Source organism: Thrips palmi, unplaced genomic scaffold, assembly GCF_012932325.1.
Source record: "Thrips palmi isolate BJ-2018 unplaced genomic scaffold, TpBJ-2018v1 HiC_scaffold_18, whole genome shotgun sequence".
NCBI lineage: Eukaryota > Metazoa > Arthropoda > Insecta > Thysanoptera > Thripidae > Thrips > Thrips palmi.
The window spans coordinates 16,538,134-16,563,665 of NW_023144627.1; the positions used below are offsets into that span (position 1 = coordinate 16,538,134).

The 25,532-nt window shown below is 56.5% G+C and overlaps 2 protein-coding genes across 2 annotated transcripts in view; both read right to left on the reverse strand.

The window, feature by feature from the left end:
- Positions 1 to 5: 5 nt before the first annotated feature.
- Positions 6 to 2,050, reverse strand: LOC117644446 (charged multivesicular body protein 6). The gene is made up of 6 exons (XM_034383944.1): positions 1,828 to 2,050; positions 1,566 to 1,675; positions 1,360 to 1,483; positions 1,156 to 1,272; positions 902 to 1,076; positions 6 to 801 (listed from the first exon to the last, which is right to left on the reverse strand). Exons 1-6 carry the CDS (start codon positions 1,891 to 1,893, stop codon positions 743 to 745), a joined length of 651 nt encoding a protein of 216 aa, XP_034239835.1. The 5' UTR covers positions 1,894 to 2,050; the 3' UTR covers positions 6 to 742.
- Positions 2,051 to 4,884: 2,834 nt separating this feature from the next.
- LOC117644745 (beta-3 adrenergic receptor-like) overlaps positions 4,885 to 25,532 on the reverse strand; it is a gene marked incomplete at its 3' end in the record, with an annotated part of 49,437 nt that continues 28,789 nt past the window's right edge. The window contains exons 2-8 of the mRNA XM_034384358.1: positions 9,615 to 10,048; positions 6,462 to 6,746; positions 6,272 to 6,325; positions 6,038 to 6,151; positions 5,540 to 5,770; positions 5,172 to 5,345; positions 4,885 to 4,998 (exon numbers count right to left, since the gene is read on the reverse strand). Of these exons, the coding sequence (XP_034240249.1) occupies positions 4,885 to 4,998; positions 5,172 to 5,345; positions 5,540 to 5,770; positions 6,038 to 6,151; positions 6,272 to 6,325; positions 6,462 to 6,746; positions 9,615 to 9,713 (1,071 nt within the window). The remainder of the gene's footprint in view (positions 4,999 to 5,171; positions 5,346 to 5,539; positions 5,771 to 6,037; positions 6,152 to 6,271; positions 6,326 to 6,461; positions 6,747 to 9,614; positions 10,049 to 25,532) is intronic.

Sequence of the window (25,532 nt, forward strand, 5' to 3'; positions counted from 1 at the left end):
CAAGACCCTTTTAAAATGCATCCATTCTATTTACAACACAAATTGTTGAAAGCACAGAACATGTAAAAATGTACAAGAACAAAAAAAAATTACATGATTCTCTTAACAATATAAAATAACTTGCATAGAAAAATACAGAATGGACAGAATCCTGTCGAATATACATAGAGTCCTCTTCTACTACTATTATTATCATTAAAATAGCATAAATTGATTTTTAAAAGTTGGGAGAGGCAATAAAATAAATAATTATAAAATCAGACTTAACTTTTGCTGTCTGGTTTCCAACTGAGGCTGGCCTACATTAGAGATAATTACTTCATATTATTTTTTAGCTTTCTATAGTTCAATTATTCTTTTGTGTTGACAATCAAATCCCATTAATTTTGCATTTGATTGAAATAAGTAAAGTCAAAGATTTCTGAGGGCATCTTACAATTAAAATAACACACATAGAATAACAAATGAAGATAACAAAGTGGTCAGCAAACAAAAAAGCAAATGACAAGAGAGGATCACACAGGCGTTTCATAAAGACTCCATTCATATCTGTCAGAAGTTTTCTACAAGCATCAGGACATGCAAGCTGTTCTTTCAGACAAATAGAAGAGGAATTTTAAAAAAGAATTCACTGAAAGAACCGACACAAACTAGGACGGTTCAACAGCACATACAATCAAAGCACACTTGGACGAGATCAACTGAGTGCCAGATTGTCTTTGTAGCAGTGCCAGGAATGGGGCTATGCTTCGACGGCAACCTTCTCCTTGTGCCTGCTGACCTTTTCCTTTTTCTTTGCGGCTGGAAGTTACATAGATATTATTACACAGTTGAAAAAACGTTTGAAAAAACAAACATCGAACTCTAAAGAAAAGAAAAGGAACACAAGATTTTAAACTACCTGCACGTTCTTCTGGATCCTCAGACGGTACATCTGGAAGCTCCTCCATATCTTCATCTTCAGTTGCGGCTGGTTCAGCCTGTTTTGTCTGCTCTTTGATAATACTATCAAGTTCAGCCAAAACATCCTCCTCATCTTGATCGCTGAGTGCACCACTTATCATTTCATCAATCTCCTGCAAAAACAGGGGTTAGCTTAGCCAAAACAATAAAAACCTGACTGAAGAGGTAGTAGACACACAAATCCAAACGAACCTTCTGTTTTTCCACGCCTTCTCGAGTCTCATCCATGATTTGTTCGATCTCATCAATACTAAACACAGCATTAGCTTTCTTCAAAGCTTCATTACCGATTCTGAGACCATCAATAACCTGAAAAGAAATTGTAAATTCAAAGCAAGGAGTGAAAGGAAAATAGCCACAAACAAGTAGATTATGTACACAAAACTTGGCACATACTTGTGTTTCAATGACAGCGAACTCCAAGTCATGCGTAAGCTTCTCCAAGTTCTCCAATTGACTATCCGCAGTTGACAGAAGCTGCTCCTGGTATTTCTTTTTACGAAGTATAAGCCTCGCACGACTGAAAGAACAACACGGAAGGTTATCAACACAATTAACAAATGAAGCAAGTTGTTGACACTCCAAGTACAATAAGGACTCACTCTTTCTTTCCATCACGTAGAAGTGTACGAGCAATCTCTGTGTCCTTATCTAACGTGCTCTGAATACGTTTCTGGTAAAGTTTCAGTTTGTCTCTTTGTTGTTTTAATTGCTGGAACGAAGGGTAGAACAACAGTAGAACATCAGATAAACATATGAGGTTAGAATAAATATCGAACATGACCCCAGAATAGAGTCTGACGCAAATAGAGATTCCAAATAAAATATTTTCTAAATGAATGACATATGCATTTAATAACATACCAAAATAGCTCTGTCCTGTTCTGTCACCCGGCTTTTAACCTTCTGCTTTCCGAAAATGGCTCCCATGATGAAAACCAATGAAACCAATAATCGAAGCAAAGTTAATCAGGATTACATTAAATCCCTTCGTGGAATGTCAAAGAAATGATACAGTTTCTGCAGTGGACAAACTGAAGCAGATGACAACCTAACCTAGTCGACGATGTAAACACAGCGCCTGCTAGAAAACGCCCCATTTTGCCACAACTTTGTGTTCGAAACAACAAGAAAAAAATGTTGACATGCCAGAGTTTTTGTAAGAAAAAGGCACCGAAAATTAACTCTTTTTAAACAGTTTTAAAAGAATATTTCAGTGATTCATTCTTTTTTTCTCCCTCCTTGGTGAAGGTTGAAAGGTGTAAGCGGAAGCATTTGTCATTATAGGTTGGTACTAAAAACGACGGTCTTCTTTACACTTGTGCCAACCGAAAAGTTAGTGGTGCCAACCGAATCTTCCCCCACCACCGCCCACGCCCAACCCACCGTTCAGTACTGCCAGAGTGATACCGTTAACATCGAGGAGTTCTAGAGGTAAGCAGTTTCGAACCGTAACATAGTAATTTCTACTGTAGGAGCCCATCCCAAACCCCTGTTTCGAATTCCAATGCATGTTGTGGTTGATGATACTTATTTATTATTCTTCGTGCTGCGGTGTGATGAAGTGTGTGGGGATTGCGATAACAAAATCATGTATGCCTTTTCTTTAGCTCCATCAAAATATTTTATTTCCATCAATTCCAAATTATAGATAGTTTTCATAAATTCTACCTTTTAAACACAGCAAAATAAAGTTCTAGATCTCAGGTAGCCTTAATAACTGCAGGCCTTTCTTTGAGGGCTTCACCTAAATCACTCAAATTTAAAAGATGTAAACTTTTGGCTACATTTGTTTCTGCTCAGCAGTGTTGGCTTCTCCATGCTCTTTGGAGCTTCTCATCTTTCAACGATGAATATGCGCTACCTTACAATAAAACATACATCACAGGGACAGCAATTATTAAAGAAAACAATACTTACAAATTTAATTATCACTCATGAGCAAATACAAGGTCAAATGCTTAAAAGAAAATGCATTGATAAATTTTCTCATTGCATGCACATGGTCACAGCCCTAGTCAAAAGAATGTTCACACATGTTTCGGTTTGAATCAAAGTGAACATAAATGCAGTGTTGATAAAATATAGACTCTGTAATAATTCCAAGAACTTTGTGTTGGTAACTTAACATCTTCTATTACCATCTATTTTTAAAATAACTAAATTTTGCTGATTTATATTTTAAAATGAAATGAACATGTTTTGGGGGGTCAAGATTGTGTGTAGCCATTTTTCTAAAGCATGTAATATTCCTAATGATTATCATTTCACACATGGAGTCACTGGAATGTGACAATGCAAGGTATCTCACCTTAAGAAGCAGGATTATGTTACACCAAGCTCTGCGCACTTGGAAGAACCAAAAGGCTATTCTAGGACACAATTTGTTTTCATGAAGAAAACGTATAAAGACAACCACTTGAAACAAAACATTTGTACTTGCTAGTGAACATTTACACATGACTAAAGCCTAATAGCCTCTAGTTTGAACTGCTTGGCTTTTTAACTTGAAGCTGATATGGTACTTCCCTCCTTCCTGAATGAGCCACCCTTGTAGACAAGAGGTAGAAGAAAGGTGACATGAGGCAGGGATCACCTCTCCAAACATTGTGATGATTCTAAATTTTCTAAACACTACACATAGAGAAAGATAAAACACAACACTTAAATTTTGAAAACAATAAATTGAAAAAGGAGCACATTTTAAGTGTGCACTCACACATTGAAAATCTGGGAACAAAAATAGAGCCAGGGTCGGGCTTTTTCCATTAGTACTCTTAAATTTTCACTGAAAAATAACGTGCTTGCCAAGGCGCTCTCCTACAGCCCCTCGTGCTCGTGCTCCTCGATGGGCTCGGGGGAGCTGACGGGGCTGCAGGCCGACGTGGACATGGGGCTGAACAGCAGCGCTCTGTACTCGCCGTCCGCGTCGGCGTCCGCGTCGGCGTCGCCGTCGCCGTGCCTCAGCGCGCCCAGCGGCCCGTTGAAGGCCATGTGCTCCGTCGGCGAGCTGGACTCGTCGCTCAGCGGCCCGCTCAGGGGGTCGGCGGCGTCCTCGTCCTGGTCGCGGTACCGGATGCGCCGCCGCCAGCGCCGGTGGTGGCCGTCGTTGACGAGCGCCGACGCGGAAGTGGAGTGCTGGATGGCGCTGGTGGGGGTGGCCGGCGGCGCGCCCTCGCTCTCCTCCGAGAAGGCCCTGGTGATGAGGATCCGTGGCGACCGGCGCGTCACCGAGGCCAGCAGCAGCGACGGCGAGTGGCGCGGCCCGCGCACGTTGTTGGCCCTGGAGGCCTTGTTGGCGGTGGCGTGCGGCTTGGCGTGGCAGTGGCCCAGCACGCGCTGCACGAACAAGCTGCCCCCCGCCACCCCCGCGCCGGCCAGGCTGGCTGCGCTGCCCCCGCGCGGCGCCGCCCCCGGCCACACGCCGTTGCCGCCCGCCGCCGCCAGGTCGCCGTTGCTGGCCACGCTGGGGATCTGGAAGTAGCAGACCGTGGTTAGGCACTGTAACGAGTCCCACACCTCCTGGGAGAGTCTGAGCTGGTGACAGACCTGGAGCGTGTTGGAGCTGTGGTGCCAGCCGTCCTTCATGGAGCCGGACCTGGGCATGGCGGGCATGCCGTGCTGCTCGATGCTGTTGAGGGACCGGCCGAGCAGCCAGTGCCGCGGCCGCCACATGGAGCCGGCGTGGAGGCCCTGCAGCGCCTGGAGGCCCTTGAGGTCGGCGGCGAGGCGCTGGAACTTGGAGCCGCGGGGCGAGGCCGAGCCCACGCTCACCGACGACCGGAGCGGCTCCAGGACGATCTCGGACAGGCGGCGCTGCAGCGTGGAGGAGCCGTGGCCGAGGCCGTGGTTGCCGTTGAGGCCCGCCAGCCCGCCGGACATCGCCCCCGCCACGCCGCTCGCCCCCGCCACGCCCGGAGTGAGCGACGGCCGCCGCGACCCGCACGTCGACGGCGTGCGCGCCTGGATCTCCTGGTTCACCTCGCTCTTGGACATCTGCTTCCGCCAGTAGTTCTGGATCGTCTTGCGGAGAACCTGGAGGCCAAAGGCGGTATGCATTTACAAACAGAAACGAAAAACGCATCACGTCGGGAAAAGTTTTCAGAGCCCTTCCAGAAAAACTGAGGCTGATTGCAGGCAATGCTTGTCTCTCTCGCGCTCACGGCGCGTCACCCAGGGCTTCTAGGGGTGCGAGAGAGACAGCTCACCTTGTTCTTGACGCCGTACAGCAGCCCGTTGACGGGCGGGCTGCAGGTGATGAGGCAGATGGCCAGCGTGGTGATGTGCGGGTGCGGCGCCTTGACGGCGTGGCTGGCGGCCAGCGCGTCCCAGAGGATGAGGCCGTAGTACGGGAAGTACAGCAGCACCAGCGACCCCAGCAGCTGTGGCGACAACCAGGAACGTCAGGGCAGCGGTTCAAAACCTTTTAGGGTCATGTTTCTTTTTTGTGCCTGGGGTTGAGTGTGGTTGCGATGTCTGTCAAGCCAAGAGCATTTCTCCACGCTAAGAGCGCTTCCCCAGGTCAAGAGAGCACTTCCTTCAGGGGAGGGGGCAAACTTAACCCTTGAACCTTTACCTGCAGCACCGGGCACAGGGCGGAGCGGCTCCGGAACTTGGCCGCCGCTGCCGCCGCCACCGCCGCCGCCGCCCCGGGGCTGATGCCCGGCGGGCCCTGCTCGCCCTGCTCCGGGTTGTAGCCCGGCGCGAAGGGGTTGCGCTGGTGCGTGATGGTGACCTGCGCCGACAGCGTCACCTCGAAGATGGCGGACGCGATGCGGTGCCGGTGGTGCCGCGCGATCATAAGCACCTGCGCGACGACCGCCAAAGTTAGCAAATCGGAGCGCAGTGGGCCAGAATCCCGGACGCGTTCTGAGCTCCAGAGTCGCTAAATGGGACTCGAACCGAACGTGTAACCCCACCAATGGATTCCTCGTTCGGAGAGCAATCCATTGGTGGGGTCACACGTTCGGTTCGAGTCCCATTAAGCGACTCTGGCAAAACGCGTCCGGGATTTTGACCGCCTCCTCTGGTCTTCTGGCGACTGTGCGGTGTTCCCACAGGGAGGCCAAGGTACCTTGAGGTTGCACACGAGCACGATGGTGGCGGGCAGCAGCAGGGTGGCGGTGGTGTAGATGCCGGCCTGCAGCACCGGCCCCCACGGCGGCCAGGACGGCCATGACGGCGGCCAGGACACGGGCCTGGGGCCGCTCCAGGACTCGGCCTCGGCCGGCCTGCCGCCCTCCGAGGACAGCGTCAGCAAGGACGGCGGCGGCCCGCACGACGGCAGCAGCGCCAGCACGGCCAGCACCAGGGAGCCCAGCCACGAGGCCGCCAGCCCCCACAGCACCTTGCGCGTGCTCACCTGCAGGCAACGGCCCCTTGTCAGAAAGACTGCCAAAATCCATCTTGAAAGAGGAGAGGGGGTCACGAAGATTTGGGGCTGTTTTCAGCCGAGCCATAAGGAAAGCTCAACTCAGCAGTGCTGGTGCCTTCCCTACCTTGGCGCCGTAGTGCAGCGGCGTGGAGATGGCGAAGTAGCGGTCGGTGTGAAGTCCGCACAGCGTCCAGAGGGCCAGCGGGTGCAGCACGGACAGCAGGAAGCCGGGCATGGAGCAGGGGGCGGCGCGGGGCAGGCCGGCCAGGTCCAGCGGGAAGGCCTTGACGGGCCCCACCACCGCGCCGCCCCCGCCGCCCCCACACACGAGCAGCACCCCCAGCACCAGCCCCACGCACACGTCCACCACGCCCAGGTGGAGCAGCAGCAGGTTGTTGGCGGTGTGCACCTGCAGCATCGCGGAGCCGCGCGGAGCAAAGCGTCGGTGAGTCATTTCCCCCGTGGCCGATCCGGCAGAGTCTCAGCGAGCGGGACGGGCGGGGCGGGTTCGAGTCCCGGGGCCGCCGGTTCTGGTTTTCGCCGGGCGCTGCCGGGACCCGTTTCCATGCGGCCGTCGCCTTCTTATTGGCTCAAATCGAGGAGGCTGGACGTCGTGGAGTGTCACCCAGCAGGCCGAGAGTCGTTTTCGTCGCTCTGTCTCTGTCGCACTCATGGGGCGCCCCACAGGTGCGAGCGAGACAAAGCGACGAAAACGACTCTCGGAGGCAGTCTGCAGCCCAGCTATTTTCAATTCCGGTGTCCGGGCTGTCCGGGGCTGTCCGGGTCGGTCCGGAGCGGCCCCTCGTCCGGGACACCTTCCCCTGCTTAGGAATCTATCGCCGCCGCGCCACCACGCGCCACGTTCGAGGCAATAACATGCTAAACCTATTTGAGGTGAAGGACGACGGGCGAAAAATTACTTTGAGCGCCAAGCGACGAGCAAAGCGACGAGCGTGGCCAGGCTGCGACAAAAAAGGGGCAGGGCAGGGCGTGGCACGGCAGGGCGTGGCACGGCAGGGCGTGGCACGCGCACGGCTACCGCTACTCCGGGGACTGGAGCGCCGCGTAGCGCCTTCTTGCCGTCGCCGTGTACTCGGGGGTGGCGGGGTGGGGCGGGGCGGGGCGTGAGGAGAATTCCGTCCGAATTCTTGAGTCGCGGCGGCGCGCTGCATATCGGAGACCTGGCTCTCTGAAGGCTCGGAACGCGGAGATACCGCCGTCGCAACAACGAAAATAGGGCATGGCCCCTGTCGTCGTCGTCGTGTGGTTTTGGGAGTCATCTGTCCATTTCCAGTAGTTTGGTTGAGGTTCAGAGTGAAAAAAAACAACAGCATGTGGGGAAAAAATGGGAGGTGGGACTCCAGACTCACTCACTACCACACTGCTGGCCAACCCCGCGGCTGGGCAGGCCGAGGGACCGCCACGCCACTGCGAGCCAGGCCACTGCGAGGGCAACCACGTGCAGAATGTTTAATTTCCTTTGCTCACAGCGGCGGAAACTTTCTTTGTAATCCGGGGGTCCATACTCGCCGAGGTGGAGCGGGAGCACCAGGCCACGCCATGCTACGCCAGGCGGTCCCTGTCCCGGTCCGCCCCCCTGCCTTTTAATTTCAATTATTGTGTTTTCAGGGGAGCCTGCCTCCCTCATGTAACCTTTGAGCAAGTTTCGGCGGGGGACGGGGACAAGCGGCGGAGCAGTGAGCTCAGAGAAACAATTAATTGGGAGTGAAGACGAGCGGGGATCTCGCAACTCATTGGAATCGGAAATTATGCCAAAGACTCTTATCGGCGCCAAACGGAGGCAAACGAAAGCGCTCCGTTTGTTTTTGCTGCACTGCTTTGAAAATAAAATGTTTGGCCGGAAATTGGCGCGGCCCTCAAAGAGAGGCGCTCACCGGGCCCAGGACTGCCGACTCTCTCTCTCTCTCTCTCTCTCTCTCTCTCTCTCTCTCTCTCTCTCTCTCTCGCCCTCTGCGCTGCACCGGTCGTGCCGTAGCGAGCCGCATTTAATTAGATTTACGCCCTTGTGGTCCAGTGTGGTAGACCCAGAGGGGCGGCAGTTTGAAACTGCGCTAACGGTGCATCAGAGTGGCCGCGCGCGACCGCGCGACGCGCAGGGCGCTCTCTCGAAAATACGCCCCCATGCGCTGCGCTGGGCCCCACCGGGGGGTCAAACTTGGTGGAGGGTCCAAGTTCCCCCCCCTCTCTCTCTCTCTCTCTCTCTCTCTCTCACTCTCTCTGTCTCTTTCTCTCTCTCATTCGTTTCCGCCTACCGGACGTACTCGAAACACGGCTGAAATAATGAAACAGGACGCGAACTCTCACCGCTCCGGACCTCTGGCGGTGCGCCGTGGGATGTCTAGTCGTTGATAGTCGTTTTAATTTCACGTTTGTAATGTCAGTTGCACAGGCGCGGATCCAAGGGGGGGGCGATGGGGGCGTCGCCCCCCCCTGAAGGCGGCGAAGCCGCCTGAAAGGTAGGCAAAAAGTCGCACATTACCCCTGTAGGTAGGCAACTTTCGCGACGTCGCCCCCCCCTGAACCCGTCCCTGGATCCGCCCTTGCAGTTGCAGCAGCGCGCGCGCGCGCGCGTGTGTGTGTCGGGAAGTCATTCATACAAAACGCGGGTGATTATTAATTCGATATCGGTTTTCATTATATATTTTTTTTTCCCGGTGACGATAACTCGCGCCGCCTCGCCCACTTTCAGCAATTAAGCAAAATGACAGCGGCACAAAGCGACTCTTTGACGAGCTTTGAGGAGCGACAGCGATGTCACATTCCCCGGCGCGACGCGGAATCGGACGGCCGGGCCGCGTTCGCCGCGTTTGGGCCGAAGAATTCCGCTGGGCTCCCGGATTCCACTGGCAGCGTCACAGGCGAGGTCACAGAGGGCTGCCCTGGTGCGGCAGGGAAATGGGGAGGCACCCAAAGTCGTTCTGCCGAATGTTTCAGCGAATAAAGCGCGAGGCCGTCCTACGCTTCAGAAAGATAATATGACACTTTTCGACCGTGGCGCAGTGGGCCAGAAGACAGGTGGAGGCGGACAAAACTCTAGACGCGTTTTGCGCTCCAGAGTCGCTTCACAGGACTCGAACCGAGCGTGTGACCCCATCAATGGATTCCTCGTTCGGAGAGCGATCCATTGGTGGGGTCACACGTTCGGTTCGCGTCCCATTTAGCGACTCTGGAGCTCAAACCCGTCTAGAATTTTGTCCGCCTCCACCGGCCTTCTAGCTCACTGTGCGTGCGCCCGGTTACTGTTGGCATCCCTCACCTGCTTGGACAAGATGACGACCAGGATGATGTAGAGGTTGAGCAGCAGGCCCAGCACGGTGATGGCGGTCAGCGGGATGCCTAGAGTCAGGGAGCTCATCCCTCCCAGCGCGCGGAGCCTGGTTCGATCCCGCCCCCCGTCTTATTTTTATTTTTTGCCGTTCTCCTTAATCGCGGCGGGTGCATGGGGATGGCGCGATAGCGAGGTCGCCGAGGCGTGGTATCGGCGCTGGCCAGGCCTTGGGCCAGGCCTTGGGCCAGGCCGTCGACGCCGTGAGCGCGCCCGGGCGTGCGGCCAGACGGCCTAGGTGGGGCTGCCTGCGAGGCCGGGGCTGCCCGCCAGCCCTGTTGGGCCGGGGCTGAAGTTGTTGAGGTCGAAGCGGAGGCGGTGGCGTCGGCGGCCCGGCATCACGGCACCATGGCACCATGGCCGACCTGCAACAACCAACACACTGCTCAGTCTTTTCCCGCCACTTTCTGCCCTTTCTGCCACCTGTTGTGTCGAACGACTCGGCAGGGCCGCGGTGTCTTTCAGACCGGGCGCGGCGCCAGCCCAAGTCACGGTGACGGCGTGTATTCGAGGCAATACCAACAGAGGTAACACCACCCGCTTACAAGACAAAATTTATGAAGACTGACGGAGAAAACCTCCAAGTCAGCGCGATGACTAGAGAAACTAGACAAATTTTCCGTAAAAAAAGTCGAGTTACGCCTGTAGCTGCACCTCTGCCGTAATCGGATCTCGGGGCCGAGGCCGGTGGGGCAAATTGGGCGGCAGGGCGGGGCCTAATTAACCGAGCGGTAATGGGCCGAGGCTGCTGCCGTGCCGTGCCGTGCCGTGCCAGGCTGCTGCCTCGGCTCTGCCGCGGCCTGGATGGCCTCTGCCGGGACGGCCTCGCCGCGCTCCGGGATGCGTAAAGCGACACCTGCCCCGCGGTCCGCTGCTGGAGGCGGTGGTGGTGGTGGTGGTGGTGGTAGCGGTAGTGGTAGTGGTCGTGTAGTGGTGGTGGTAGCGGTAGTGGTAGTGGTAGTGGTCGTGTAGTGGTGGTGGTAGCGGTGGTGATGTCGGCGGTAGTGGTGGTGGTAGTGGTGCCGCTGCTGCTGCCGTGTCAGCTGCGTCCCTCAGGACTGCCGACACGGCCAAGACTGGCAAAGGACCGGCAAAGCGGAAAATTCAATCCCCTTGTTTGGTGTCTTGATCTGCTTCATTGATTGCGTTTCTTTCTTTTTCTTTCTTCGTTGTCATTCCGTTTCCACTTTTTCTTCTTTCTCTTCCGCTTTTAATATTAAAAAAAAAAAAAGATTTTTTTGTGGTACTTGCAATCTGACAACGCAACGTCTGCACGACGCGCCTTTAATTAAATCCCGAGTTGAACGCAGTGCGTATCACACCGTTAAATTAAAGGGTGGCGCGGAGCAAGGCCAAGCCGGCTCCCGGCGACGGAACGAAACGAACTGTGCTTTGCGGGCGACAGAGAGAGAGGGAGAGGAGAGCCCCTGCTGGGTAGGCAACGCGAGCACACCGTTGCGACACGAGTTGCCTGCTCGGCCATTACCATTACCATTAAGGGCGCTCGCCTCGGTCCATTGCTATTGAATGCTATTGCCGCAAATAACTGTTTTTCTTCTCGGATAACTCCCCCAAAAATTCAAAACGTGGGAGGGGGTATCCTAATTTTTGCGTGCGAAGCCTCTTAAGCTTGGACATCACATTTGACGGCTGGGGGAGCGGCCTTGGCCTTCAACACCTGCCGCCGCGCCAATGGACACTGCTGACGGTGCTGCAGGCTGTAACAGTGATTCCCTCTGTCTCTGTCGCGCAGTCCGGGATGGTCTCGGCTGTGTGTGTGTGTGTGTGTGTGTGTGTGTGTGTGTGTGTGTGTGTGTGTGTGTGTGTGTGTGTGTGATGCGTTAACGAGCGCTTGGCCGTGGAGACGGTCTTGACGGTCTGGTGCTGCTCGGGTGGCGGCGGTCGGCGGTCGTGCCGCCGTGCTGTAACAAGTGGAGCAGGAGGGGGAGGGGGCGCGCCGGGTCGCGGTCCGCAGGGACGCCGGGGACGGCGGGGATCGTGGAGGTGGAAGAGAGGGTCACTATCCGTAATCACCAGTCACCTGCCGCCGCCCCGGTCTCCCCGGTCGCCCCGAGGCACGCCTGTCGCACTCGGCGACTCTGCCTTGGCTCTGCCGACTCCCCTGGCGTCGCTCTGTCCCTCTCGCACCCCTACGGGACGCCTACGGGACGCCCCACGACGGCGACAGTGCGACGGAAGCCTAGTTGCAAATTTTCTGTGTTTGAAACCAACTCTGCGGAGTGTCGTTTACAGAATTGGACCAGGGGTTTAAGTGTGTATGTGTGTTGAAGCCTCCATCCAAGCTTCATCATCCCAGCCGACGTCTCGCCAGATACCCCCTATAAGCGGTTCCACGCCGACCCCAGCATGCCCCCGGGCGGCCCCCGCCCCCGCCCCGCCCCGCCCCGCCCCGCCCCGGGGCCGCGCTCCCCAGCGACAAGCTGGCGGTGTGTATCTTGGCGCGGTGAGGCGTGCGTGCAGCCCCCGCCATGCAGCGACTCAGGATTGAGATCCGATGTACCCGAGAAACCGGGTATGGAAAATTGCCCTCCCCACCCCTTTCTCCTCGTTTCCGTCGCCGCCTCCGCCTACCTCCCCTCCCCTCCCCTCCCCTCCCCTCTTCCGTTCCAGGCTTTTAACCTTCCGGCCTGCGCTCTGTTCTCCCGGAGCTAAAGGGTCATGGCGGCAAAAAGCTTTGTTTCGCTACGCTTTATTTTTGGAGGGAAAAGAAAGCTCTGCTCACCGCCCTGCCCTGCCCACGACGCACGGGCGCTGCGAAAGTCTTTGGGACGATCCTTGCGTGTGGCATCCTTATTCGTAACCGCGTCGTTTGGGCTCAGTTTTGCAGTTTTCTCGCGCAACCTCCCCGGCACAATGCGCTGTGAGGCGCCTCGGCGTTGGAAACGGGGGCACCGCCCGGCACCGCCCGGGGCGGAGCTGAAGCTGAACCTCGGCCACATCCGTTTCAACCGCAGCCTTTCAAATATGGTGCGGCGTCATCAAGACAAAGCTCCAACTTGGCGGAGCGGCGAAGCAGCGAGTCAGCGCAAAGAGGCCCGAGGCGGGACGGGCTGCGACGCAGAGAGAGAGAGAGAGAGAGAGAGAGAGAGAGAGAGAGAGGCCGGCGTGCATCGCACGACGAGGAAAAGTGTTCATCGTCTGCTCGTGTCTGGCACCGACAGGCGGTGACGCACGAACGGACGCAGAGGGGTTTCCAAGCGTCGAAACTCCTTGAGCGACACTCGAAAAGCAGCAACTTGCAGCGCGTTGACACGACACTCTAAACCTCAGCCCCGCCCCTCGGCCGCTACACTGAAAAACCAAACGTGGTCTAGACCGCATCATTGGTGTGGTCAAATGGATGCCATTTTGACCGCATCAGTTGGTGTGGTCTAGACCACACCAACTGATGCGGTCAAAATGGCATCCATTTGACCACACCAGTTGGTGCGGTCTAGACCACGTTTGGTTTTTCAGTGTAGCTACGCCGTCACTTTCTTCACCCGTCGGTCCGCGTTTCGCGGTGCGTTCTCCGTGCTCTCCGACCGGAAAGACCGCCAGGCCATGCCGTCCGTCGAGTGTAGTGATCCACGTTAAATTGGCGCCGCCGCTGGCGCCAGTAAATCTCACCTCACTCAAATTAATGAGGCATTAGCAGGTTGGCAGGCAACACACGTTCCGACGACAGGCGCTCGCTGTCTCGCTAATGGAAACATATCACGCCGACACAAGGCGCCCCGCCCGTCTCCCTCGCTCCCTTGAGCGATCCATGAGTGCGAGAGAGACAGAAGGACGGAACGGTTCCTCGGGATCCAGCGGCAGTCACTCCCCCCCCCCTTTTCCCCGGCTCACTTTCTTCTTTTGCCACTTGGCTCCCTTTGCCGAGTGTAGGCAACGCGAGTCCGCCCGCCTCTCCAGTCCTCTTCCATCCGGCCTATTGCCAATTTTCCCGACGTTTGGCAGATTCGACCGTATCTGCACAGCGACACGCCCACACTAGAAGTATGGCCGGATCGGCCAAGTATGGAGAAAATTGGCAATACGGTCGTACGGACGAGAGCGGAAGTGAAGGCGGAGCGGGGCAAGCGGAGAGCGCCTGGGCGGCAGGCAAAGCCTGGCACACGTGCGCGGCGTGTTGCCTACCCGGCACTTCACAGGCGTTTATCGCCGTTAAAAAACAACTGGAAAATCCAGAGAAGTGACTCCCGAAGATCTTTTGACGATTTCCGGCTTCGTTTTGAAATTTGTATTTAACAGGCCTTCTTCAAACTAAAATAGTGATGCTGGAATTTGCTTTTTTTTTTAACTTTCCAAAGATTAATAGGCTATTTTTTTGTTGATCAAGTTCACCGGAATTTTTCAAGTTTCTTTTTGTAACAGTGTTTCTGTCTTGTGTCTTCCCTTCTACTTCCGTGTCCCAGCCGCAAAAACACCTGCAGCCCCTCAAAAAAAAAAAAAAAAAAAAAAAAACATCAACAACAAAATACCGGAGAGCAGTGATCCATAGTGCGCGCGGTTTGAAATATTAATAGTGGCGTGACTCTATCCTCTCCGCGAGGCGCGTCGCGTCGCGTCGCACACTGTAGGTGCGCATCCATCAACTTGTTCGCTGTTTGGCACTGCGTGATGGATGGGTTGCCTTCCGAGTCCCGGAGTCTTAGTCTTCGGGTCTGGCTTTGGCAGCGTTGGCAGCACAGTGCGACAAACCCACCGAAAAATAAAATAAAAATAAGCAACAGAACGGGGAATAACTTGTAAAATACTTGACGTTTTACTATTTGACTCTGGCTCTCTCTTTCTGGTACTGCCCGCGCTGGACCTCGCGGCCGTGACGGCGGCCATGACGGAGAGCAAGGGGGGGAGGGGGAGTAAGTGGATAAGCGGAGCCACCCTGACGAGATGGGGGCAATTTTTGCCACGCGCCTCCCCCCACCCACGGCTGCACCCCCACCCTTCCCGTCACGTGCCTCTACCCTCCCCACTCTCCCGCCCCGTCGGTGTGGAAACAAATTTGGCGCTCTCATCAAATGCCGTCCTTGTGGCGCGGACCCTCGTCCGCATCCCCTGTCCACTATCCCCCCCCCCTCTCTCTCTCTCTCCATCCCCGCGGACTGCAGGATGATTCCGTACAGTGCTTTCGCCGCCCCGTCACTGTCGCACTCACGGGCGTCCCGCGCAGTGTGTATTTGTATGTGCGTGCTTTCGTGTGTGTGTGTGTGTGGGAGAGAGAGAGAGAGAGAGAGAGAGAGAGAGAGAGAGAGAGAGAGAGAGAGACGCCGTACTGCGGAATCAGTCTATGGCATCTGTCTATCTCCGTCACACAGAAGCCGCGCGCTATGAGTGGCACGTGCTCTCCGCTCTGCTTTTCTAGTGGCGCGTGCATTTGGGCACGGACGGGGAAGAGAGTTTGAATCGCGGTGGTGTTTTGATTTAATCATTCAACATCAACACGTTAGAGTGACCGCCCGCGACAATGGGGGGGGGGGGGGGGGGGTGACCTCCACTGGAAAGTTATTCTATTCCCTCACCATTCCTCACCTCACCCTCGGCTTATTGTCGGCTCGGCGCTCCGGCTCAAACTCTCGTAATGCTCGCCAAACTGTTTGCACTGCCCCCTTCTCTTTTTGCAGCTTGTTAGAGGGACATAAATGCCCTGTGAGTATAATGAAGCAAACTCGGTATGAATCAACAAAGGCATTTTGAAGCGAGCCGCGCCTCGACCCGCAATCAATGGCGAGATGGCTACTGTTTATTTCCATTTACTGACCAGTTCCCCCCCCCTCTCTCTCTCTCTCCTCCCCCACTTCTAGCTGCCGCCGGCGAGGAGAGACTCGACGGCCGAGGATCCGCTATGGAGATATCTCTTCAGAGATCTGATAAAATAAAGAGTGAAAAAAATTCACGAAAATCATCATTTCTGCTGCGCTGCCCTTAAGAGGGAGAGGGAGAGACCGGCAGGGAAAATAAGGCTGTGAGACAAGGAGGAAAAGTGGAATGCGGGTCAGAAATAATAAGTTGGATCGCCAATAGAGCGCCGTGCTGTCCGTCTCCCGCAGCGGCATCTTCATGCACTCGGGAAAGTCGGGTTAAACTCTCAAACTCACCAAGACGGGTGTGTTAAGGTCGGTAAAAATGACTTTTTCGTTTTTACACTGCGAGTGCGCTTATGAAAGGCCGCCTAGCCAAGCGTGGGGGCAGCCCCCCCCCCCCTGCCTCACCATCCGGCAGCCGTATGCATTCTTAATTCGGGAAGAGCCCTTCTGACAGCACGCGGCCCGCGGAACTGTTGCTTTCGTCGCTCGCTGTCTCTCTCGCACTCATGGAACGTGCCGAAGAGGTGCGTGTGTGCGAGAGAGAGAGAGAGAGACAGGGGAAGTTTGTTTCATTTTCTAGTTTTAAAACTGTTTCCTCATTGGGGGTATTTTAACAACAATTTAAAGCAGGGAGATGAGTAAATTTTTTCTTAAATGAACGAGAGAGAGAGAGGGGGGGGGGACAAGCCCTGCAGCCCAGCACACAGCCCGCATGGCGCTGCTAGCACGCCAGGACGCAAGGTGTCCCGCCCCCATCGGCCGCCTGCAGACTAGAGAGTCGAGTGCCTCCCTCGCACTCATGGGGCGTCCCGTGTGGGTGCGAGAGAGACAGTCCGCCGGAGCGGTCCCCGCTGAGCCAACCCGGCCCGCACCATCCTGGGTGCCTCTGGCTTGCCCCTGGCTTGCCTTTGGCGGTCGCTGGAACTGGAGGGTGCGGCGGCACACTGGGAGTCGTTTTCGTCGCCCTGTCTCTCTCTCTCTCTCTCTCTCTCTCTCTCTCTCTCTCTCTCTCTCTCTCTCTCTCTCTCTCTCTCTCGCCGAGACGGGATGCCCTGTTAGTGCGAGAGAGTCAAAACGCCTCTCGGAATCAGTCTGCTGGGATGACGTCACTGTAAGCTTCTTTTGCTGAAGGGACGTTCCGCACTTGGCGTGTGTGTTTGTGTAAGATCTCGCGATCCAGGTCCGCGATTCTGCGAATCCACCGCACTGGTAAAACTGAGGCCAAACGCCCGAGTCGGTCACCGCGGGGGCCAAAGTTTCAACGCCTGTAAACGGAGGCAGTGTGGTGGACACGGATCGCGCCCATTCCGTGTAATGTGCATGGAGATTTTTTTTCCCGACGCTTCATTTTTCAATAACGGCAAGGCCAGCGACGACGCTTGTAGTGTCCCATTGCCTCATCCTGGTTCCACCCGCAGCGACCACACACCTGCCTCCAGGTAATTCCATTATTCTTTTTTTTTGCCGTGCTGGAAGGGCTTCGGCAGCACGGGGCGGCATGGCGGGGTGGCGTGGCAGGGCTATGGGTGGCGCGGCTCGTATTTCGACCTGACATTATATCGCGACATGACGCGCCGAAGCGGCCGAAGCGGCGAAGCGGCCGTGACGTGGGCAGCGCCATTTCGATTTTGCGGCGTGTGTGCGTGTGTGTGTATGTGTGTCTGTGTGTGCGTGTACGTATGAATGAACCATAGGACAACGCGCTTTGAGTAAACCGTCACGTTGAAGGCTGAGGGCTGAAACAAAACTCGAACTCGGAGCACTCGGTCGCGGCGCGCGATCGGTGAGTCAAACAACTCGAAGATCAAGTAACGCGCTCCCTTTCAAAAACTAAAATCGGAAGAAGAAAATCGAAACGTTTAGAACGTTGCGGTGAAAGTCGAGGCACGCTGACGATTATTTCTAAAAAAATCCTTCTGTAGTGAAGAAAGCACACTGCAAAACTATTTTGGAGTAGACTGCTGCATTTGGTGGGTAAAATATTGACCATTTACTAATGGGCACAAACACGTTTTAGGGATAAGAAATCCAATTTTTTTTTTTACAAATACGACTAAATTTTGAAAAATAGGAGGGTGGAGGGTTTGCACTCACAAAAGTGATGGTGTTCCGGGTGGCCTTGACGCAGCCCGACGCAGGCACGAGGACCCACAAGGTCCTCTCTCTCTCCATTCCAGGTGGCTTGGGCTTCAGCGGGCCGGACGAGCCAATGAATTGCAATGAGTGGAGCCGAAGTGGAGCCCAGCCGGTCGGGCTGCGCAGCTTCACCTTGAATCAGCCGGCCTCGCTCCCTGGGTTCCCGCGGTTCCCTTGACCCCTGAGGCTTGAGGCTCGGCGCGGGAAGTGCCGGGCGGCGAAGGCGTCGAAGACGTCGAAGACGTCGAAGACGGCGGGGTTGCGTCTCGAAAGGGTGGCCGGCCCTGCGAGTGCGACAAGCACGGGTGGCGTCTGGAAAGCCCGACCAGCCCTGTGAGAGCGACAAGGACGGCAACACGGACGGCCCCGGGCCGTAAAACAAAAACTAAAACCGAGTTCCCCGCACCTTGCCGTCATTTCATTTACCCTTTCTTCCCCCACTCTGTCTCGCTCCGTCGTGAATGTACCGTCAAAAACAAACACTCCCCGCGCAAATAGCAGCAAAGAGCGAAAAGTGCGGGGAAGCGGGTAGGGAAAGGGTGGGCCGGCTAACTCAGCCCTGCCAACATGACGTGTGTGCAGGGAACGGCGTGTCGCCGTGCCGCGTTAACTAGTGACCAGAGGAACTGTCGGTACGCACAGCGGGCCAGAAGACCGGTGGAGGCGGTCGAACGAAACGTCGGCGGCAACGTCGGCAGGTTAGGTGAGGCTCGCGAGGTGGAAGGGTTGTCGGTCCCTTCTTGTGCCGCTGCTGCCGCTGCTTCGGCCTCCCAGCCGGCAGGGCTGACAGGGCGCAGGCCGGCAGGGCGCAGGCCGGCAGGGCGCAGGGCTTCTGCACGTTTTTCAGCCCTCAAAGGGCGTTCCCAGCATTCCGCGCGTCCCTTTCGCTTTACATGGAGTGTAAATTGTTTTTACCGCGCCACTTGCGGGGGAACGGCGGCCACACTGCGGAGGGCCTGCGCGGCCGCGTAGCGTGCCGCGGTGATGTTCGTTCGAGTTGCCATTGCACCTGTCGCTCCGCGCACCCCTTGCCGTAAAAAAGTGCATGGGTGGTACACTTCTAGAGACACTTTTTAATCTTTTTTTCAATGAAACTGGCTTTTGGATCGCCGGTGGATTGGACGATTGCTCACTCTCATCGGGTGAGGTGACCGTCACTAAATAGTGACCGCTCCTCACTGCAGCGACTACACCACCGTAACACCGCGCTACGCCCGCAGCGAGCCCCAAGGCCGCGGCCAATCAAAAGCCCCCATTCCGGAATACCCTGCCGTGTTAAGAGGGGCCACTTCCCAACGCTGCCAGCCGTCCGATTTGGAAGGATCGTTTCGCCGCTCTGTCTCTCTCGCACCCTCGCGGGACGCTCCATGAGTGCGAGAGAGACAGAGCGACGAAACGGGCCCTCGGAATCAGGCGGCAGTTATGGCCGGGCATTTACGGCCCGCTGCAGACTGATTCCGAAAGTGGTCGCTCCGTCTCTCTCGCACCTGCACGGCACGCCCCGTGAGTGCGAGAGAGACGGAGCGCCGCGCCGCCCTTGAGGCGTTGCTCACTTGTCCCAGCCTCCATTCAGCGCTAAGCCGATGCCCCTCCCAGTTCGCCATTTCTGATTTCGCGTCCCGCGGTCGATGTTGCCAGGAAGTTAGACTGCGGAGACCCAAGCCCGAAAGCCTCTTTGCGTCACTAAGCTCGTGTGCCCCCCCCCCCTCTCTCCCTCCCTCTCCACTCGCCCCGCGACCGGAAGTAGGCCATCCCAGAACAGAGATGGACTGCCGTCGCTTTGCAAGCAAATATCAACACCGCATTCTCTCTGTCTCTTCGACGCAGGAACAAGGCGAAGGCACGTGTCGCCCCGAACTCACTCTCAAACGACTCCCCAAAACGACTTGATTTTACTCCATTGTGCTACATATTGTGCTGTATTTTTTCTCGCGGACGAGCACAGGATGAGCCCCAGCGATTGGCGGACCCAGGCGGACCGCCGGCGCTGCCCCGCGGCGTGGCGACGTCCGCGTGGATGTCCCGGATTGCCGGCGGTGCCGTTGGGCGCCGTTCGGCCGGACGCAGCGCTCCTCTTGATCGCGACACAATTTTCCGGCCGAACTCCCTCCTGGGCCGAGGCTGGCGTGGCACGGCACGGCACGGCACGGCACGGCAAGGCACGGCACGGCACGGCCACGCGTACTCGCCATGCCGCGCCGCGCCGCGTCAGCAGTGGAACGGGAAACCTAATCCGACGGGATTTGTGTCCTCCGCGATGACGTCCCTCTGCGTCGCTCGGCGCGTCCCTCGGGGCGCTCTGTCTCTCTCGCACCCTCACGGAACGCCCCGTGGGTGCGACGAAGACAGAGCAATCGGCCGAAACCGCCCCGGCAATGCGCAGCGCGTACGGCTGCACGTCTCACTGGCGGCGAGCAAGTCTCATGACAACGCTCGTCTTGTTTCCGGAGGGGCCCTATGCACAGTGGGCCAGAACACCGGTGGAGGCGGACAAAACACCAGACGCGTTTTGAGCTCCAGAGTCGCTGAATGGGACTCGAACCGAGCGTGTGACCCCACCAATGGATTGCTCTCCGAACGAGGAATCGATTGGTGGGGTCACACGTTCGATTCGAGTCCTGTTTAGCGACTCTGGAGCTCAAAACGCGTCTAGAGTTTTGGCCGCCTCCACCGGTCTTCTGGTCCACTGTGCACAAAGTTTGAATGAGTGAGTGACGGTGAGTGAGCTTTATGCCCGATATTATTGGCTCGCTTTATCGCGACTTGGAGCGCTGCCGCCGCGCAGCTGCCTCCGTTCCCGCGTCATTCGTATTCGCGTTCGAGGCGGCCTTGGGTGCCCGAGGACCCGCACGCGCCGCCATGTCGCCGCCAATGCGAATGTGAATGCGGAGTTAGCGGCAAGCAGATTAACCATCATCGGCAAACCAGACGCGCGCAAGTGGTCGGTGTTGTTTTAGCGAAAGTGTGCCCGCCAGCCAGCGGTCCGACCACCCCTTCCCGCCTGTTGAAGCAGAGCGACAAAGAGAGCTTCGAAATTCGACTCCAGCCGACGTTTAATTGTCGCGCTCCCTCTGTTGAAATCGTTTAGTTAATAGTTGACTGATAAAACTTAGAAGTTAAAAGTTCGAATTTTTGAGTATGTAACTTTGGCAGTTGTTCGTATCTGTCTGTCTGTTCGTTCGCCGTGTGAACCCTGCCGGTGGACCTCGGCCGTTGCGAACATGGCCCGGCGAAGGAAATGTTGTTTTTCTTGCCTTCTGCGGCTCGTGGTCTCGGCTCGGGGCGTTACAGCGGCGGGACCTTTTAATTAGTCCGTCGAGAGGGACCGTTATTTTTCTCAGGCGCGACGACGTCTCGGAAAGCTCCTCGAAAAATTGTGCCAATAAAGCGTAGCGGTTGAGATGAAAGTTACAGCTCAAGAAAAGAAAAGCAACGCACTTGGTATTTCTAGTTTTCAATTTCGGTATTTCTTTTCAATTCACACTTGTAAGCTGATCCTTGCTCGGCAACTATTGGTAGCCAGACTGTCAGGCGGACAGACAGACGGACACGTCTCCGCGGCGGTGACGGCACGTACCAGTGTGGCTGCGAAATGGAGGCGCGACCCGATTCTACGAAACAGGGCGCCCTTAAGTGGAGGAAGAAGAAGAAATAAAAAAAGCGGAAACGTCACAGCTCGATGACCGCGATCTAGACACGTTTTATTAAAATACTGCTCCCTTTTCGTGGACAAGTCTTTTATTCTTTACTCCCTGTCGATTTTTTGGAAGTGGGATACTCCCTAAAGCTTTACCGTTCAAAATAATAGCGGCAAAAAAACTTTTTTTCATAGACTCAGTTATTTACATATTTTCATCCGCTTTAAAAAACTGAGCCGCATTTTACGATTTTTTTAACGCTCCATGCGAAAGCCATTATGCTTCCCCAGGGCGGCCGGGGCGGCCAGGCGAGCACCGTGGTCGTCTCGGTTACCTTTCCTTCCTCTTTCAATCACGGTCGTGAATACGGCGGGATGCCCGTCTCCCTCGCACTCGCGTGGCGCCCCCTTGGGGTGCGAGAGAGACGGAGCGACTCTCGGGATCGGTCTGCTGGATCGAGGGGCGGAGAGTATGAAGAGCAGGGCGAGCATGGGGGTGACAGACGTCCCATCACGGTCCCATCTCGCCGCCACGACACTGGGAGGGAGCCTCGCCTCGCCGCCAAAGCCACGCGCAGCGCAACCGCAGCACGGGCGCCTCTATTGGCCGGCAGGGCGGAGGGAAGGCCGCGGCCCGGGCCGGCCGGAAGTAAGCCGCGCCGAGAAGCAGCGGGGCGAAGTGGGGCGAAGTGGGGCGAAGTGGGGCGAAGTGGGGCGAAGTGGGGCGAAGTGGGGTGAAGTGGGCTGAAGCGGGATGAAGTGGGCTGAAGTGGAGTGAAGCGGGTTGAAATGGGGTGAAGCGGGGCGAAGCGAGGGGTTCCAGGCTGCGGGGCATCATGCACTGCAGCAGAGCCAGGCGCCAGGCCCTTGCCCCCTCCGGCCAGGTTATGACCCGAGGCTGTGTCCGGCCCTTCGCACACTACTGCCTTGCACCTTTTACTCCCCTACCTCCACTTCCTCCCCCTCACACTCCACCTTTTCCAGCACTTTGCCCCTCCTTATTCATCTCTCTCTCTTTCTCTCTCTCTCTCTTTCTCTCTCTCTCTCTCTCTCTCTCTCTCTCTCTCTCCCTCTCTCCCTCTCTCTCCTCTCTCTCTCTCTCTCTCTCTCTCTCTCTCTCTCTCTCTCTCTCTCTCTCTCTCACACACACTTGAATTTCCCCCGGGGAGCAGAGCAGGCCTGCGTCGCCGCGTAAATTCTAAAATGGCGCGCGTGGCGCGTGGCCCTGGTTCCGGCACCGTTTGTGCCCGGCCGCGCCCGGCCGCCTCGCTCGAGTGTCCTGCGGTCCTGCGGTGTTGACAGAAGTGTCGAGTAATTTGTGTTTACGGTCCGCGCTGCGTGGCAGCGGGCAGCAGCAGGGCCGCTTCCTGTCTCTCTCGCACCCCCACGCGACGCCCCGTGAGTGCGAGAGAGACAGAGCGACCCGCTCGCGCGCTCGAGCCTCGGTCGTTCCGGCGGCTATGATGGGACTTTGCGCTGCCCTGCCTCCAGCGCGTCTCCAGCGCGTCTCCAAGCACCGCTCCAGCGCGTCTCCAGCGCGTCTCCAGCGCGTCTCCAGCGCGTCTCCAGCACCGCTCCAGCACCGCTCCAGCGCGTCTCCAGCACCGCTCCAGCGCGTCTCCAGCGCGTCTCCAGCGCGTCTCCAGCGCGTCTCCAGCGCCGCTCCAGCACCGCTCCAGCGCGTCTCCAGCGCGTCTCCAGCGCGTCTCCAGCGCGTCTCCAGCGCGTCTCCAGCGCGTCTCCAGCGCCGCTCCAGCACCGCTCCAGCGCGTCTCCAGCGCGTCTCCAGCGCGTCTCCAGCGCGTCTCCAGCGCGTCTCCAGCACCGCTCCAGCGCCGCTCCAGCGCGTCTCCAGCACCGCTCCAGCGGCCGTTTGGTTCAGGTGACAGAGACGGCTCGCGATACACGCCGCGAACCGCGAGGCGCGCCTAACGAGTCCACCACATTACACTGGAAAATGGAAAAACGGGAGTGGTGGTGAAGCACGTGGACGAAAAAACCATAAAGACAATCAAGTCGAATCGATTGAATTTTTTTAGACAGACGAGTATACTTTGCACGCGCTGTTGTATGGACATCCGGGCGGGAGAATCTGGAAATGCGATATCAAAGCACTTCCTAAATAAAGTGAATGAAAAAGTGAATTAATTCCTTTGAGTGGCTCACATTCAGGCGGCCAGACAATGGAGAGATGATAGCAGCCTGTTGCTATCGCCTTCAGCACGTTTATCGCGTCACAACAAAGGCTGCCGGTCGGACCGCCGGACCTCGTTATTCCCGGATAACTCGTGCTTTTTCTTCCCTGTTTGCCTCCCGTGTTTGCGTTGGCGTCCCACAGTGGGCCAGAAGGCCCGGTGGAGGCGGACAAAACTCTAGACGCGTTTTGAGCTCCAGAGTCGCTAAACAGGCCTCGAACCGAACGTGTGACCCCACCAATGGATTCCACGTTCGGAGAGCAACCTATTGGTGGGGTCACACGTTCGGTTCGAGTCCCACTAAGCGACTCTAGAGCTCAAAACGCGTTTTGAGTTTTGTCCGCCTCCCATGGCCTTCTGGCCCACTGTGCGTCCCGGCGACGCGCGCTCTGTCTCTCTCGCACTCACGGGGCTTCCCTCTGCGACGCTCTGCGACGACAGCGCCCCGCGCTACTGCTTGCCGCGGAGTCCCCAAGTCGTCGCTCTGTCTCTCTCGCACTCGCGGGGCGTCCGGCAAAGGTGCGAGAGAGACGGAGCGACTCGGAGTCAGCCCGGACCCACACGCACTGCGCATATTTTCCAGCGACGTGCCTCGCATCCGCGCCGCCGCTTTAATTGACAGGTCTGGGGCACCTCCTCATCCCCACTATGCACACTACACTGTCGGAAATAAACAACAACAAACTACTCCACTTGGAAAACCGAGGAAACCCAGTCTCGAGGTGAATTTAGAATTGTCCAAAAGTGCGCTATGCTCATGTTAAAACGGCAGTTGCGAAGCTAGTGCACTCGAAAATTGGATTTCGAATTGAGGGAAATTGCTTGTTACTGTCGAACTGACACCCGCCTGAAATGTCTCATCAGTCCTCCTAGTCTCATCCAGGGCCTGGCGGAGAGAGAGAGAGAGAGAGAGAGAGAGACCGCCCTCTGCGCCGACGACGGCAACTCGCGGGCTTATCCGAAACTTAATATTTGCCTGCAGGGAGACTAGACGCCTCCCGTTTGTTTGTCAATTATAGTAATTGCTCGGCGCGGGGTGAGCCGGGCCTTGGCCGGGCCTCTCGCTCCGGCCCAGCGATTCCGAAGAATCGGCCGTCTCTCTCGCACCTCACAGGACGCCCCGCGAGTGAGAGAGAGACGGGACGATCACTCTCGGGGAGGGGATCAGTCGGCTGTCGCTGCACAGTGGGCCAGAAGACCGGTAGAGCGGCCAAAATTCTAAACGCGTTTTGAGCTCCAGAGTCACTACCCTAATCAGGACTCGAACCGAACGTGTGACCCCGCCAATGGATTGCTCGCCAAACGAGGAATCCATTGGTGGGGTCACACGTGCAGCTCGAGTTCCATTTAGCTACTCCGGAGCTCACAACGCGGCTCGAATTTTGGCCGCCTCCGCCGGTCTTCTGGCCCACTGTGCGCTGTTTTGGCCGAACACTCGGCGGGAGGCCACCGTAAAATTTGGTATGCGAACAGGTGGCGGCCCTGCCAGGGACCGAGCAAAGGACCCTGTCGGCGGCCCTGCCTCGCCTGCCTCTTCCACCCCGCGGCGCCGCCATGCCTTGATGAAGCCGCCCTCATGTCCTTTCAAGCGTTGTCCTTCAGATCGTGTCTGCAATCACGCTGGAGTGGCAACAATCACTCGCCCGCCTGTTCCCCCTCCCCCTCTTTATCCGGGTCCCGCGGGGCAGTGTGTGCTGCCTCCGGCCGGCCGGCCAGCCAACAGGAACTGGCCGGGTTATTTCACTCGTTTCATTGTCCAACGTTTGTGGCATGCGGGTGGCCCGCGCGCTAACGGGTGTGGCACAAAAGGGGTGCCGCGAGGTTGGTACAAAACGGGACCAGACAGACAGACAGACAGACAGACAGACAGCGCCCACGGAGCATGCACAACCAACGGCGGGGGAGGAGCTTGTCTCTAACTCAGTCAGCCCTCCAAGCTACTGCCTAAGCCGTACCGCTGCATGACCTTTTGGCGGCTTACAGTACCGCTGCCTGGTATGTCGGTGTGCCCGCCGCGCCCACAACGAACAGTGGGCCAGTAGACCGGTGGACCCGGCCAAAACTCTAG

Bases quoted from the DNA above. Each gene is read 5' to 3' on its own strand.
- LOC117644446 (XM_034383944.1), bottom strand. From the start codon at position 1,893: ATGGGAGCCATTTTCGGAAAGCAGAAGGTTAAAAGCCGGGTGACAGAA. The intron at 1,676-1,827 runs GTATGTTATTAA...CCTTCGTTCCAG, and splicing joins AACAGGACAGAGCTATTTTG to CAATTAAAACAACAAAGAGA. The intron at 1,077-1,155 runs GTTCGTTTGGAT...CTGTTTTTGCAG, and splicing joins AAGGCGTGGAAAAACAGAAG to GAGATTGATGAAATGATAAG.